The sequence below is a fragment of the Temnothorax curvispinosus genome, unplaced genomic scaffold (genome assembly GCF_003070985.1).
Source record: "Temnothorax curvispinosus isolate PA1 unplaced genomic scaffold, ASM307098v1 QBEX01006590.1, whole genome shotgun sequence".
NCBI lineage: Eukaryota > Metazoa > Arthropoda > Insecta > Hymenoptera > Formicidae > Temnothorax > Temnothorax curvispinosus.
The window spans coordinates 39289-53525 of NW_020216370.1; the positions used below are offsets into that span (position 1 = coordinate 39289).

General features: G+C 31.6%; 1 protein-coding gene across 1 annotated transcript; it reads left to right on the forward strand.

Moving 5' to 3' along the window:
* Positions 1–934: 934 nt before the first annotated feature.
* Positions 935–12396, forward strand: LOC112456027 (sodium/potassium-transporting ATPase subunit beta-2-like). The gene is made up of 6 exons (XM_025018300.1): positions 935–1393; positions 9154–9294; positions 9499–9618; positions 9822–10003; positions 10178–10457; positions 10909–12396. Exons 1-6 carry the CDS (start codon positions 1240–1242, stop codon positions 11010–11012), a joined length of 981 nt encoding a protein of 326 aa, XP_024874068.1. The 5' UTR covers positions 935–1239; the 3' UTR covers positions 11013–12396.
* The last annotated feature ends 1841 nt before the right edge of the window (positions 12397–14237 follow it).

Below are 14237 nucleotides of genomic sequence, written 5' to 3' on the forward strand. Positions count from 1 at the left end.
AATACAAATTTAAAATAAGTTATATATAAATTAATTAATATTGAGTTATATATAAATTATATAAATTAATTAATAATTAATATATTGAGTTTTTTCTATAATTGCATATATACATTTAGCAAAAAACACATTTATACATCTTCGTTACCCCTTTGAAAATAGAAAAATATTATTCGAGATACTGTAGGCTTGAAGGAATAACTATAGATATATCTACTATAAAAAAATTTGTTCAAACTTACTATTTTCGAAATTTCAAGATAAAGAAATTATTTAAAATCGAACGACGATACTATAAATTTAATAATAGGATATAATTCCGAATTTGTTCAAAAAATCTTTCTTAGTTTTAAAAACGCGGTAATTCAAATAATATCCGTTGTTTAACTACGAGAACTATGACCGGTATTCATAGTCGGATCTTATTTCAAGACTGTCTTTAAGTAATGTTTTAAGATGCTAATACGGCTCTGTGATTGGTTCATAACATCTTAAGATTGTACTTAAAACGGTCTTAAATATATAAGATCCGACTATGAATACCGACCTATAATTTTAATCATTTTGAAAAAGTGAATGTTTCATAACTGATGTATAACTTCAATATTATTCTTATAATGCTTGTTTTAGACGTATACACCGCAATGCATTATAATCCTTATGTATTTCCTGCCCAGTTGCCACTTGACGTTCCTCAAGCCATTGTATCTTTAAAAAAGAGATACAATTTCAAGCAACGCGAGTGTTTGCTCAAAAGTTCCGCTATGATTTTCACGGCAAAACGGCTCGCGTGCGTATCTTCAGCAGCACCTAGGCCCGACAGAGAGCTGGGTCCGAACCTGCGGTCAAGGAGGGGCAGCTTGAAGAGAAACAGGAGGGGAAGAGGAAACGAAAGAGAAGGAGGAAGGTCGCGGCGCGCTTGGTTGGGCGCGTTTAGTCAACCTGGTGGCGCCGAAGAAACAACTGTTGGCGACGCCTGGCGAGTTGGAGTAACCTGCGGAGTTGGAATTGCGGAGCAATTCGTGTACAAATCGGCGTTGGGAAGGGAAAGAAAAGAACGAATCGCGCGCGTACGGCCGATCGAAGAGTTCGGCTTGGCCGAGAGTTCCATCAGAGGAGTGCGGAGTGTTTCGAATTTTCTCGGGGGAACTCGCGGTGTGCGTGTTCGCGGGAATTGGCGGACGGGTGCGCGCGTTTTGTGAAATCAAGCGGAATCCTCGTTAACAGGTGGGACGCACGATGGTGGTGACCAAAGACCCGAAGACGATGGTCGCGATGGAGCTGATGAATCCGTACGAAAAGCCGCCGAGCATGTCGGTCAGCCAGACCATGAGGACCTTTCTGTACAATCGCGAGACCGGCGCGTTCATGGGCAGGACCGCCAGTAGCTGGGGTAAGCGCGGTGTTGCCAGCTTTAGAATTTCTTCCGCGCGATGTGGAAGAAATTATGTGGTAGCTGTCCGAGAGAGTTCACGGTGCGGTCTCGTGTGAGAGTATATCGATGGTATATCGTTAAACGCGGGATCGGACACCGCGACTGTCGATACCTATAGATGCCTTGCCCGATTCTTTCCGCAGGTGTGGAGACACACCTAGGATCGCGTTTTCCGCAGCGTGGCTCGATTCCGAAGCGCCTCGATATATGCTTTTACTCTCGCCGAAGAAGGTTCGCCTATCGGCCGACGCGTTTGGAAAACTCGAAAGTTTATACTCTTCTTTTTCTTTTTTTTTTCTACACAAAAATTGGTTTGATTCGTCAATTCGTTATTACCGATCGCGCGTCGATTATTTGATCGACTCCATTACTCTATTGTCTGGGAAATACTAATCGCCAATATTAATCGCTCCGGTACTTTCCATCGGCTATTACTTTGGTGACACTCGTATTGATCAAGTCGAAAACAGAGTTTTGGTATTTTAATACTATATCGAAGTATCGCCCCGGAGTATCGTAAATATTTTTTCTAGATAAAATGTCAAAAGAGATACCACGTGCAGCAGGGCGTGTCAGAAGTCGCACACTTTCTGCAAAGTCTTTTTATTGTTAGCAAACTCGAAATAATTGAGTAGAGTTGATTTTCTTTAACGAAAACTCGATTACGCCCTATCTATATTTTTTTCTCTCTCCTCACGTGACGAAAAAAAATTTTTTAAATTAACTAAAAATATAATTTTATTAATATTTAACATGGAATTTAACACGGAAACTGATAGACAGAAATGTAGGTAAAGAAAATTTTGAAAATGGATTATAAAGAATATACGTGTAAAATATGCTTTAATATAATAATTAAGCAAATTGTAGATTTTAATTAGGCAAATTTTGGTATATGATCGTAACGGTGTCAATTTAACGTTTAAAGCGTAACGGTAACGTTTAAAATATTTGTATTTAAATAAAGTATAACTTAAAGTGTTTAATAGATTTTTTCTAGTCAGCTGATTTCATTTTTTTCACTCAATCCACTGATATGTTTGTATTTTTATTTTTTTTCTATTTAGAGTAAAATGTAATATTTTCAATGACTTTTTTAAGTTTCAATATAATTATTTAAATTATCATTTTATATGCATTATACAAATTTTGCTCAATTCATCACGATCTACAAATAAATTATCGATTCTCTACTATACTTTCTAAAGAAATGCAACGTAATGTTCTTCGATCACTCTTTTCTTAAAGTATGCAGAACATTTCAACTTACTCTGTTGAGTCACACACGCAGCCTATGATAATAATTGAATAAATGAGGATATGTATATATATATATATACATGGAGCATAAGTGGAAATACCATTAGCGCCGCGCGTTAACGTTAAGTGTTACATTAGACAAAACCGCTTTTATTTGAAAAAATCAAAATGTAATATTCATATATTTTTAGGTACCTATCATGACTGAGAGAATTAAACAAAAAATTATGAATTTTTAGACATTTATAATAGAGCTTCTATATACAGTAGACAGAAGTTTTTAATTCTAGCAAAAATTGTTTCCAGATTAGGACAGAAACGTGATTACGCTCGTAATTTCAATACGTATTTAAAAAATAATTAGAAACATAATTAGAAAATCCGATAGAAAAAAAATATATATATATTAAACTAAGGATTAGTGCCAGCAAGCTGGTACGAAAGACATTTTAGAATAATTTTGTGAACAAACCCTAAAGTATTTTATATATAAATCGTATAATAAGAATTTTTAAATTATTCTGAAAAAAAGAACAAGATATGTATGCAATCTTCTTTCATACATATAAGAAACTACTACCCGGAAAGTAACTCAAGAAGAAGTGTTCTAAAAATACCATATATAATGACTTGTAAAATACCATATAATGATGATGTAGAATTAATTACATACACACACACACACATAATTATTAATAGAATTAGTTATATAAGATAACTTATAGCGAATTAAAGTGTGATTTAAAAAAAATTTTTTTTAAGATATATATATATATATATATATATATATATACACATATACAATTTTAGTAATAAAATATAAATAATAATAATAAAATATTGTATATTTTACTCTAGTAAGATTTTGGATTAACAGACATTTCAGAATTTTTTATGTTAATGAATTTAGAAATTATCCTCGATAGATACGATAATATAATTGAGTGTATCTAAAAGTAGATTATTATTGTATAGTTTTCCGTATGAGTTTGTTATATTATAGATACACGTAACAATCTTTCAATTATTCAAACGATCCTTAAGCCGGCAATATTACCTATCTTAGACCCGATTACTTATGACGTCAAAGGTAAACCAGAAGGAAGACACGCACGGAGACAATTTTTCCAACACACACACACACACACACACACACACATATTTGTATCTATATAAACGATTCTTAATAAAATTACTTTGTTGAAGTGTATGAAATGCGACACAACTCAGCTATCAAACCAACAAATGACGTAACAGTTCAGAATAAATAAATATTACAATATAACGTAGTAGTACCATTTACGTATATTTTTTTTATTGCTGTGCTACTCGTAAAACATAGAAAGAATGAAAGAATTGAAAAGCATGCCTACCGATCGTGCACCGTTTATTCTATTGATGTGCACCGTCGTTGTTGCATGTGTTACCACGGCATGTTAACGATTAATTCCAGTATTTTATTAGCCTAGTATTTTACTGCATGTTTGTTCTTAGCACGTGATAGTGTCAATGACCAAAGATATATGATGGTGTCTGCCACTATCGCGTAATCATTAATATCTAGTTATAGTCGCACAAGAGTGCACTTTTAGATCCATGGATTTGTAACAAATTAGACTTCTGGTTGCTTAAATACTGGATATAAAAGAATTAATATATGAATTTATAAGAAATTAATGCGTGTTTTTAAACGTGGATTATTGAAAAAACGACGTGTGTTTTTAAAAGTAAATTATGATGAAAAAGCGAGTAAAATTACAATTGTAATTAATGTAGTTATATATACACATATTTATATTGATTATACAATTTATACTGATAAATTTATCAACACACGGCAGACATAAACAGGCGAACTGGTCGTCATACTAATAGATACTATCATGAGACAACATTGCTTATCTCGCGAATGGTCACACAGTTTAAATATTTGGACATGACGTGTTTTTTCCAATACGAGACGTCTAGGGAAGATAAAGGCATTCATGACGTCGCGTATGTGAAGGAGAGTGTTTGCGAGCTTCAATTAATTAGTCTTACCGGCGCCGCCGTCGATCACAACCGAACGTGGTCAGCCCCGTCTTCATATATCTCGGGGTGTGTTTCACGGCTGTCGCTATGGCGACCTAATGGTTATTACACACCCGCGCCGTATAAAAGTGCACTTTACGCGAGCCATTCTTGCAATTTAACGTGATATCTTCAAATGAGGATATCATAGCGAACCCTTAAAAGTATTCAAACACAAAGGAATTAAATTACTAAATAAATCTATCTTTTCAAGTAAATTTATTTTGATAAAATGGGTATTTTTAGGGGCGAAATATCCAAAAACATAAATGAATAAAACATGCAAAAACAAAGAATGCTTTAATATGTTAAGTTCAAAATATCGCTGAAACTGCTATCTAATCAAATACTCTGTACTTGCGACTAGTCAAAAATCGGTATCATAATTATAATTTTATAACGCGATAATTATGTTACATCTATTCTCTTCTATGATCGGCAATCGTTTATCATTTTCCACGTTTCTACAACAAAGAGAAGACTTGCAGTGCACACGCCAACACTGCGTGTTGCTTCACAAGAATTGTTTTAATTTAATTGGCTCAGAAGCCTGTATACGTTAAAGTCACCAGTAATACTAAGCTTCGAAAAATATATCAAGATACACCCTTGAAGTACAATTAGTAACCTTGAGACCTTGACATACAGTGAAAAAGAATCTTTTTTTTATATACTTCATTCTCACCCTCGAATCTTCTATTCGGTGTTTCTTATCTTAAAGTAAGACATTGGAAAAGAACGTTGTAATACTTCTTTCATTTTAAAACAAAAATAAAGGAAGCGCTTTTCGGTTACGATAGATTTGTCACAACATTTTACACTTGAGATAGAATTCTGTACAACATTATTTTCCAATCAAATCTTTCACGCGGCTCCATATTAATGTCCGGAGCATTGCGAAGCGGGACAAGCGAGGAAGGTGAGTGGAAGCGAAGCTAGAAAAAGACGGAAGCATGGAGCGTGTTTGATTCGCGGTGCATACAACGGTTTGCTCGGTTGAATGGCAATTGTTAAACTTCCTTTAGCGCAAACGTGTATAACGAGGTCAATTGGCGTTAAACGGCGGCATTACAGCATTACGTAACTTAGGGCCATTCCGAAGGGTACACCCACGCGGCTGTGCCGCTGTCTTTCGTCCAGTTTACAATCACCTGAAGACCATCCGAATCGTGAAAGTTGCAGCTGCAGTTAACCAAAAACCAGGAAACGAACCGAGCCGAAGTTGACTCAGATCTTGCCATTTTTCTTTAAAAATCAGCTCAAATACATTTCTTTTGTATCATGTAATTGCACAATTAGTGACTTTAGCGGCCGTTACTCCTGCCTTGAGAAACTGTAAACTTCTTGCCTCCTGTAACAAATAACTGGTTTTTTTATTCATATAAATGCAAAAAAGCTTCACATAATTGTTTCTTTTTCTTCTTTGTATGAAAGAAGCAAATTCTTTTAGTAATTAAAAAAAATAATCTATGCGACGAAGCTAATATTGTAATTTTTTTACTTACTGATCGCGATTTAAGGAACGTGTGATCTGATCCAATGCCGTCATTGTGAGGCTCGTATTGCACTGTGGTAATGTAAGCTAAATTATTGAATAAGATTTCGCTTATCGCGTTTCTGTAAACTCTGCGAATCAGCCGTAACGAGACAAAACAGAATCGTAGTTACACGACTGTGTTATCGTAACATGATGATCAAGACGTCAATGTATAATCTCTATAACCGATTCTTCGTAAAAGGAATAAATCAAAAAGTTATGTTAATTTCCGAAATAATTTCGGTTTTATTTCGCTGAACATGACTGAACCGTAAGAGGTTCTACTGTTTAATATATCAAAAATATTAAATAAGAAAAACTACAATCAATAGTCACTTAAATAAAGGAATATTTAGTATCTGCAAGTAAAAATCAAATAATAATTAGACACACTACTTCGTAATATTTTATTTATTCTATTTCTTATAAGGAAAATGAAAATTTTAGCGGAGATCCTCTAAATCTTACAATTAGTATTGAGTTTTTTTTTAAGAATAAACAAAAATAGATAATTATGATTGGTTTGCCTTTTAAAGATGCAAGACGTTACTGCCAACGTTCGTTAACGTTCGTTTTACCTATAGCAATAAGTCAAGAAGTGTTAAATGGACCACTGCAGTTCCTACTTTCCATTATTATCTTTAGAAGAAAGCTCGAAGACGCGCCTTTTCAGTAGTCGAGTAACAATAAGGAACGAGAGATACCGATATTCTTTGCAGTTTAATTATTTCCCGGGGACGACACCATTTAATATAAAAAAGAATGCACTTGAAAATAATCAAAATATCAATTCCTTATTTTAAAAAAAGATTATTTCTTGTTATATTTTACATAGAGAGCTTTCTGGATGACTAAATGTCTAAAAAAGAAAGATTAAAGTTATGGACTCCTCACATTTTAAATAATTAGAAGTAATTTTTAAAAAACTTGTTTCAAAATTTTTAAATTTTTTGATTTGTGAGATTCTATTTGTAACCTTGATTTGAAATAAACAAAGAAAATGAGGATAAAGTTGAGAATGAAGGAGTGAATTGTAAGAGATATAAAGCTTTTGAAGCGCTCTCTTGTAAAATGTTTCTTTAAACTTATGTATCTTGTTCTTGAAAAGTACATATCTTTAGAAACAGATATGATTTCATTGATCGGTTTTTTAAGAATTTATAATTTTATCAAAAATTACAAGCGAGTAAGTTACAAAAAAACTTACTTTTTCCAAATCATTGATTAAAATTCAGAAAGAACTTATTTAGAAAAAAAGCGTTGATCAAAATGTACCCAATTGTTAGAAAAAGTAGCCAAATATAAGAAAAAGAATAGAAAAGATTCAAATATTCAAATATAAAAAAATTCATATTTTGATACAGTGATAAAAAAAGGAGCAAAATGGTATTTAATTTTGTCCTATAATTTCGTAACTGCATCCTATCCCTTATGCAGTCGTGACTATAGTCTATTGATAAAATTCCATGACGATGTCAAAGACAATTAACTTCTCGATAGTATCGTCCAACGACTTTATGACGCGCCTAACGGGACTGAATAAGAGATACTTCAAGACTCTCCTTTGACCCGACTGTAGTAAGCGTTCCATATCCCCTCCTACGATTTCTATGAAATTAACATCCTAATTGTAAAATTTTAATGTAATTATAATAGATTTCTAGTATTTTTTTCTCAAAAATTCAAGAACTCTTTGTGTGGAAAGGACTTTATCTCAATTATATTAAAAATCTAAAAAATGAGGTACTAATTTCTCATTGTTATTTTAATTGAAAGTTCATAAATATAAAATATAAAAATCTAGTTATTACTAGTTATAATTAATAATTTTGTGCGTATAATTTTTATTTATGTATACATATGTGTCAAGATATTTGGCAAAAATGTATATTTAAATTTTTAAGAAAATATAGTGTACTACATTTAATATCAATAATTTTTCTTCATGTGTGTGTACCGCTTTGTTCCCGGTAGCGTTATTTGATGAACGATGTCCACAAAACAACGTCGCGAGACGCGTTAAGGCATAATTGAATTGCACCATTTGACCAGGCGCTTTGATCTTCCTCTATGAATTGAATCCGCGGTTAATATAATTAACCTACATTATAGGAAGTACAACGTACGAGAATCAGCTTTCTCTACATGCGACTAACTCTTCGCGAAGCACGTTATGGCTAAAGTTATTGTATGATGATTTATGTGATGGTCAATAATCTGGATCACGGATGGTCCTATGAAAGCAATATATTTAGCACTTGTATTTAGAAAAAGTATATGTATACTTCAAAGTACTTACTAAAATATAACGTGATACAACAATATTTAATTCAATTGGAGTATTCGTAAAATAACTCGACCAAACTTTGATTAATTTAATCAGCGATTAACTTATTAAATAATACCAGTAATATTTTGTTATTATAGATAGAATTATTAATTTTTTGTTGTTTAACATACGGAAAAAAATTAGATCAGGAATGACAAATTATACAATCAGAAATTTTGCTTTATGCAATTATATTACGTTTGAATTAATCACCGAAATAATCGAAGTTTGATCGAAGTCGTCCTTAACATTATTTCGATTAAAAATTGATAACAGAAATATGCGGCAAAAAAATATGAATCAGAAAGTAGATTTCTGAAATGCCTAATATAGGAAATTATTAAAAAAAAAAGATTTTGTGTCAATTGTTCTATTATAAATATTCGGATAGCATTCAGAATGATCGGAAAATTTTCGACAACTCTTGCGAATAACGAATAGAGTTTTTTCGAAATGTGATTTCGGATATCCTTCTTTAATTATTTTATTACTTTTACTTAATTATTTTATTCTATTTTCAAGGTAAAATCGGACTTTTTTATTTGATATTCTACGGCGTTCTGGCGGCGCTTGTTGCCATTTGTTTCTGGGGATTCTTTCAAACGCTCGATCCAAGGATACCGAGATGGCAACTCGAGAGATCCATCATTGGAACAAATCCAGGTAAATTATTTTTTGTTAATAGTAAATACAATATATAAATGGCAATGACATATTTTAATTTTTTTAAATATTTAATAGCCGTCATGACTATTTTAAGTTATTTGTACAGATTATTTATTAGTTTGTAGTTTTTAATATATAAAAAATTAAGATACGGAAAGATGTTGCAAATTTTAAAATAAACGTCGATGTTGCGCTTCGCAGGCTTGGGATTCAGACCGATGCCGCCGACGGAGAATGTGGAGAGCACTTTGATTTGGTACAGAGGCACCGACAGTGAAAACTTCAAACACTGGGTTGATTCACTACAAAATTTCTTAAAAGGTAACCGTCCGTAAAAAAAAAGAAATTCATATCGTTCAGAATAGGACATTGAATTCTAAATAAATTCTAAATAAATTCTAATTCATCTTACATCTGCATTTACCTTATTCCTAATTAATTTTTATAATCATTTTCAAGTTGCCAAATACCTACATTTTAATTGTCGTTAATATTTGCAATATTTCGTGTAACATTAATTTCAGATTATATAACACCCGGGTCTGTTCTTGGTCTTGGCGCAAACATTAACAAATGCGATTATAATCAGCCGCCGCCACCCGGAAAAGTTTGTGATGTTGATGTGAAAAATTGGCATCCTTGTACCAAGGAGAACAGATATAACTATCACAAATCCGCTCCTTGCATTTTCCTTAAGCTGAACAAAGTACGTACATCATAATGTAGAATTAATTCGATTATCTATAACAAGATGTTTATTAACAAATATAATTTTTTTAAATACTATCAACAACTAAATATCAACTAAAAAATCATTACATACATATTTAATACAAATCAATATACATATAACATTCTTTATAATATTTTCGTCCGTTAGATTTATGGCTGGAGACCAGACTTTTACAACGATACTCAACATTTACCGGAAAAGATGCCACTCGATCTCAAGGAACACATCGCTAGTCTGAAAGGAAACAACTCCTTGCAGCTGAACACAATCTGGGTATCCTGCGAAGGTGAAAATCCTGCTGATCAGGAGAACATTGGCCCAATTAGTTATTTACCACGACGCGGTTTTCCTGGTTACTTTTATCCTTATGAAAATTCCGAAGGATATTTGAGTCCGCTGGTTGCAGTGCACTTTGTCAGACCACGAAGTAAGTATAATAAATATATATATGCCCACAATATATATATATAGGATGACAATTGAGAAATGTTGAAGCTAACTAGTTATCATTTTGTAATGAGTGAACAGAATACAATCAATTAAACACTATACTAGAAGAAAGCTGTTATATTTAGTAGCACATTGTGCAAAAAGAATTGCATTCCTGTTATTCACGTTGTGTAATCCGTTTTTTAATCTTCTCGCTTTGTTGACCCTGGAATGACCATTATGAGCTTTTGCAGTATGTATTAATAAAAATGACGAGTTTCTTTCGCAGAATAGTGTTTAATTCAGTTTATTCTGTTCATTTATTAGAAGATAACAACTACTTAGATTCAGCAGTTTCTCAATTATCACGATATTGACGTCAAAAATGTCATATAATAATGAAAAAACAGAAACATATGAGCTACATTATATTTATTTTTTATTTTCAGCCGGAATTCTGATAAATGTCGAATGCAAAGCATGGGCAAAAAATATCAAGCATAGTCGTAACGACAAAATCGGCGCGGTCCATTTCGAGCTGATGATAGATTAACGAAATCTAAAAACAGCCTTCGGCTCCCTATGCAAGTCTCTTAAAGTAAAACGAGTGTCTTGGGGACATTTGAGGTAGCCATTAGGCAAATCTTCATCTTCCAAATAATAAAAATGTGAACAAATATAATCTCTCCGAAGTCGACAACATGCCGCCGACTCTCTGGGATGACATTAATCGAGTACAAAACGAAAAGAATTCTTACAATAGACGTTCCTGACGTTTTAAATGGATTACACATGAAAATCATGAATTTTGAGAGATTGCATATGTATGTGCTGAATGAAGACATATCGGCGAGGATAACGACTGAAAAAAGAGGCGCTGATATTAATAATTAGAACGTTCATTGAGAGAGAAAGGTCTTCATTAATCAACATCACTTCGTAGAATATCTTTCACAAATCTGCTGTTTTAGATTTTTCGTTTCAATAATCTATTCATACCAAATTTATCTAAGAAGTCTATAGAAAATATTTTTAGCATGTGTAAAAGACATTTTTTATTCTTATAACTATAAACGGAATATTTTTAGCATGCATAAAAGACATTTTTTATATATAAACTAAACGGTCGTTTTACATCTGCCATTTGGAGTTCGTCAATTAAATTAGTGATTAATTATTCCAAGAATTCTAAGAATGTAATAGTTTTGTCATATACAACATTCATACAAGATAAAATTACAATATCCTCTTTGAGAAAGCTAATATAAAGAAGCTTGAATGTTAATGTTCCAATCTTATATTGCTAATTTTGACTTTAATTTGTCGGCAATATATTATTTTGCATATATATTTTGTACAATGTTATTCTCGTTGATATCTACTGCGTACTTGCAGATTAAAGAAGTTTTTATAGCGAATTTAACACATTTTCGTGCAATTTAAAATTAGGAACGAATGAAAGAATAGTTTAATGAAATCTCAAAAAATTATAATCACTTACGCGTGCCTTCCTTTGCTCATAAGCGCGAATTTAACTCGCCTTTGTGCAATTGAAAATTAGAAACAAATGAAAGAATGGAATAATGGAATCTCAAAGAATTATAATCGTTTACACGTGCCTTTTTTGCTCATAAGCGCAATTTATATATAAAGACCGACCGACACAATAGCATATATAAAAGAATCTCATTTGGAATTATTTAATATACTCATATACATATATATGTATAATGGTAGCTGGGTAGATTTTTTTATAATCAGGCGTGCAATTTTGAAGACTTTTGTAATATTCAAATGACACTCTACTAGAAATTAATACGTCCTCAGGTAATATCATATTTTTTACCTTATTGGAACGCGTTAGTAATTTTGTCAAGTAGAAATTAAGAATCGCGAAATAGATAATAAGCGTATAATTTCTTACAAATAAAAAAAAACAAATTTGAAGCAAAAATGACAAATATTGTCAACATGATAATATTTAAGATATTTAATACCTGGTCCGTATCTGTAAATATTGAGAAATCTGACAAAATGCTATGCAGATTAAAAAAAATTTTAATGTAAATTTATAAATTAACGTTATATATACGCCAATATTGCATATAATAAAGAATAGATTTTTCAATAATAGAATATAACAAAAAGTATGAACCAAAACAAAGAAAAATATTGATATACCCTACTTTTTTTATTTTTATCTCTTTAAACGATGTTTCAGCTTTGAAATATCGATTACATATATGTTGTAAAAATTATTCTAGAAATAAGATAATTTTCTTTTCTTTTAAGGAAAAGAAGAGAGAAATAGTGTTCATAGGTTTGAGATATATAGAAATGAATGATAATGTAATGGCTTGTGATTCACGGAAAGTATGTCAAGCTATAGCTTAATGACTCACGATTAATGGCAGGATTAAATACAAAAGGTATATGTCGTTTTCTCGATATAAAGATATCGATATCTGTTTGTTCTTTTTATCATGTAATTGCGACTTATTTGATATTAAATGTATACATGTAAAAATATTTTTACGACATGGCAGCTAATAAGTTTGAGCTCTCAGAAATTATATAGCAGACACTATCTGCGAGCACAATTTTTAGTTAATAACAAAGGAAAACTTTTTAATTCATTTCTTTGCTAAATACGTTCAGCAGTTCAATTATAATTGCATTTATGCATAAATGAAAATAATATATATGACGTTAAAAATTAATCGGAAAGTGATGATGTTCTCCAAATTGTAAAAATCATGTTTATTACATAGCAAAAAATAACAGCAAACAATTAGGATCAGATTTTTTATCCTATGCTAACATAAATACATTTACTTTTGTGATAAAATGCGGGATATTGATAACTCATTCTCATCGTTTTCATATTCTTATTACTCAACCGTTTGACACTGCGGTACATAAAAATACCTTTTTTAAAATTCCCGACGAATGAAATAGAAATGCACTACATTTCTACTATGTAATACATATGAGAATGTAATATCGATGCTAAAGAACTTGGCAACAAAACATAAGAAAAAAATGATGTCAAAGACAACGATTTCCCATATTATCAAACAGGTATCGCATTGATGTAACCCCAGAATCTTATTTACGTGAAAAGGGTGCCCATAATTAGAAAAGTTCAAGTATCACTGGACAATATATGTGTACCTAATTCTTAACAGATCATTGCATTTAGAATTTAGGTAAATTTATTTAATATTGCAAATGTTCGACAAATATATATCTGATAAGAACACTACATGCTCTTGTACAATTTACTTATATGTATAATTTAACATACAAAATAGACTAGGAGCCAAGGAGTGGGATAATAAATTAACACCATCATATAATCGCAATGAAATAAATTAAGGATTACACAATGCTCGCCCTTATTTAAAAAGACGTTTGTACTTGTACGTCGAATTATTTTTCCACTATTGTCATTTATTTAAAAAATAATAATTATAATTATAGAACGCGATATTATTTCATTCTGTACAATTTATTTTTACACCTATACCTCAATAAGTACTAGAACGCTGTGCAAGCAAATTATTCACATCGATGATTCGAGCATACCTATATTTTGTTCAATTCTAAAGACTCTGATACGTACAAGTAAATCAAGATACTAGAACAATAAGAGGTATATAGGATACTTCAAAAATAATATAATTTGCATTTTTAAAACTTTCAGAACAATATTTTAATATAAAAATTAGTTACTTATATTTTTGGATAATCAACTTCAATTAAAAAAAAATAATGT

What these genes read in the sequence shown, in the direction of transcription:
- LOC112456027 (XM_025018300.1), top strand. Translation starts at nt 1,240, where the DNA reads ATGGTGGTGACCAAAGACCCGAAGACGATGGTCGCGATGGAGCTGATG. An exon ending in ACTACAAAATTTCTTAAAAG is followed by an intron (nt 9,619 to 9,821) that starts GTAACCGTCCGT and finishes CATTAATTTCAG; the next exon opens with ATTATATAACACCCGGGTCT. An exon ending in TTTTCCTTAAGCTGAACAAA is followed by an intron (nt 10,004 to 10,177) that starts GTACGTACATCA and finishes TTCGTCCGTTAG; the next exon opens with ATTTATGGCTGGAGACCAGA.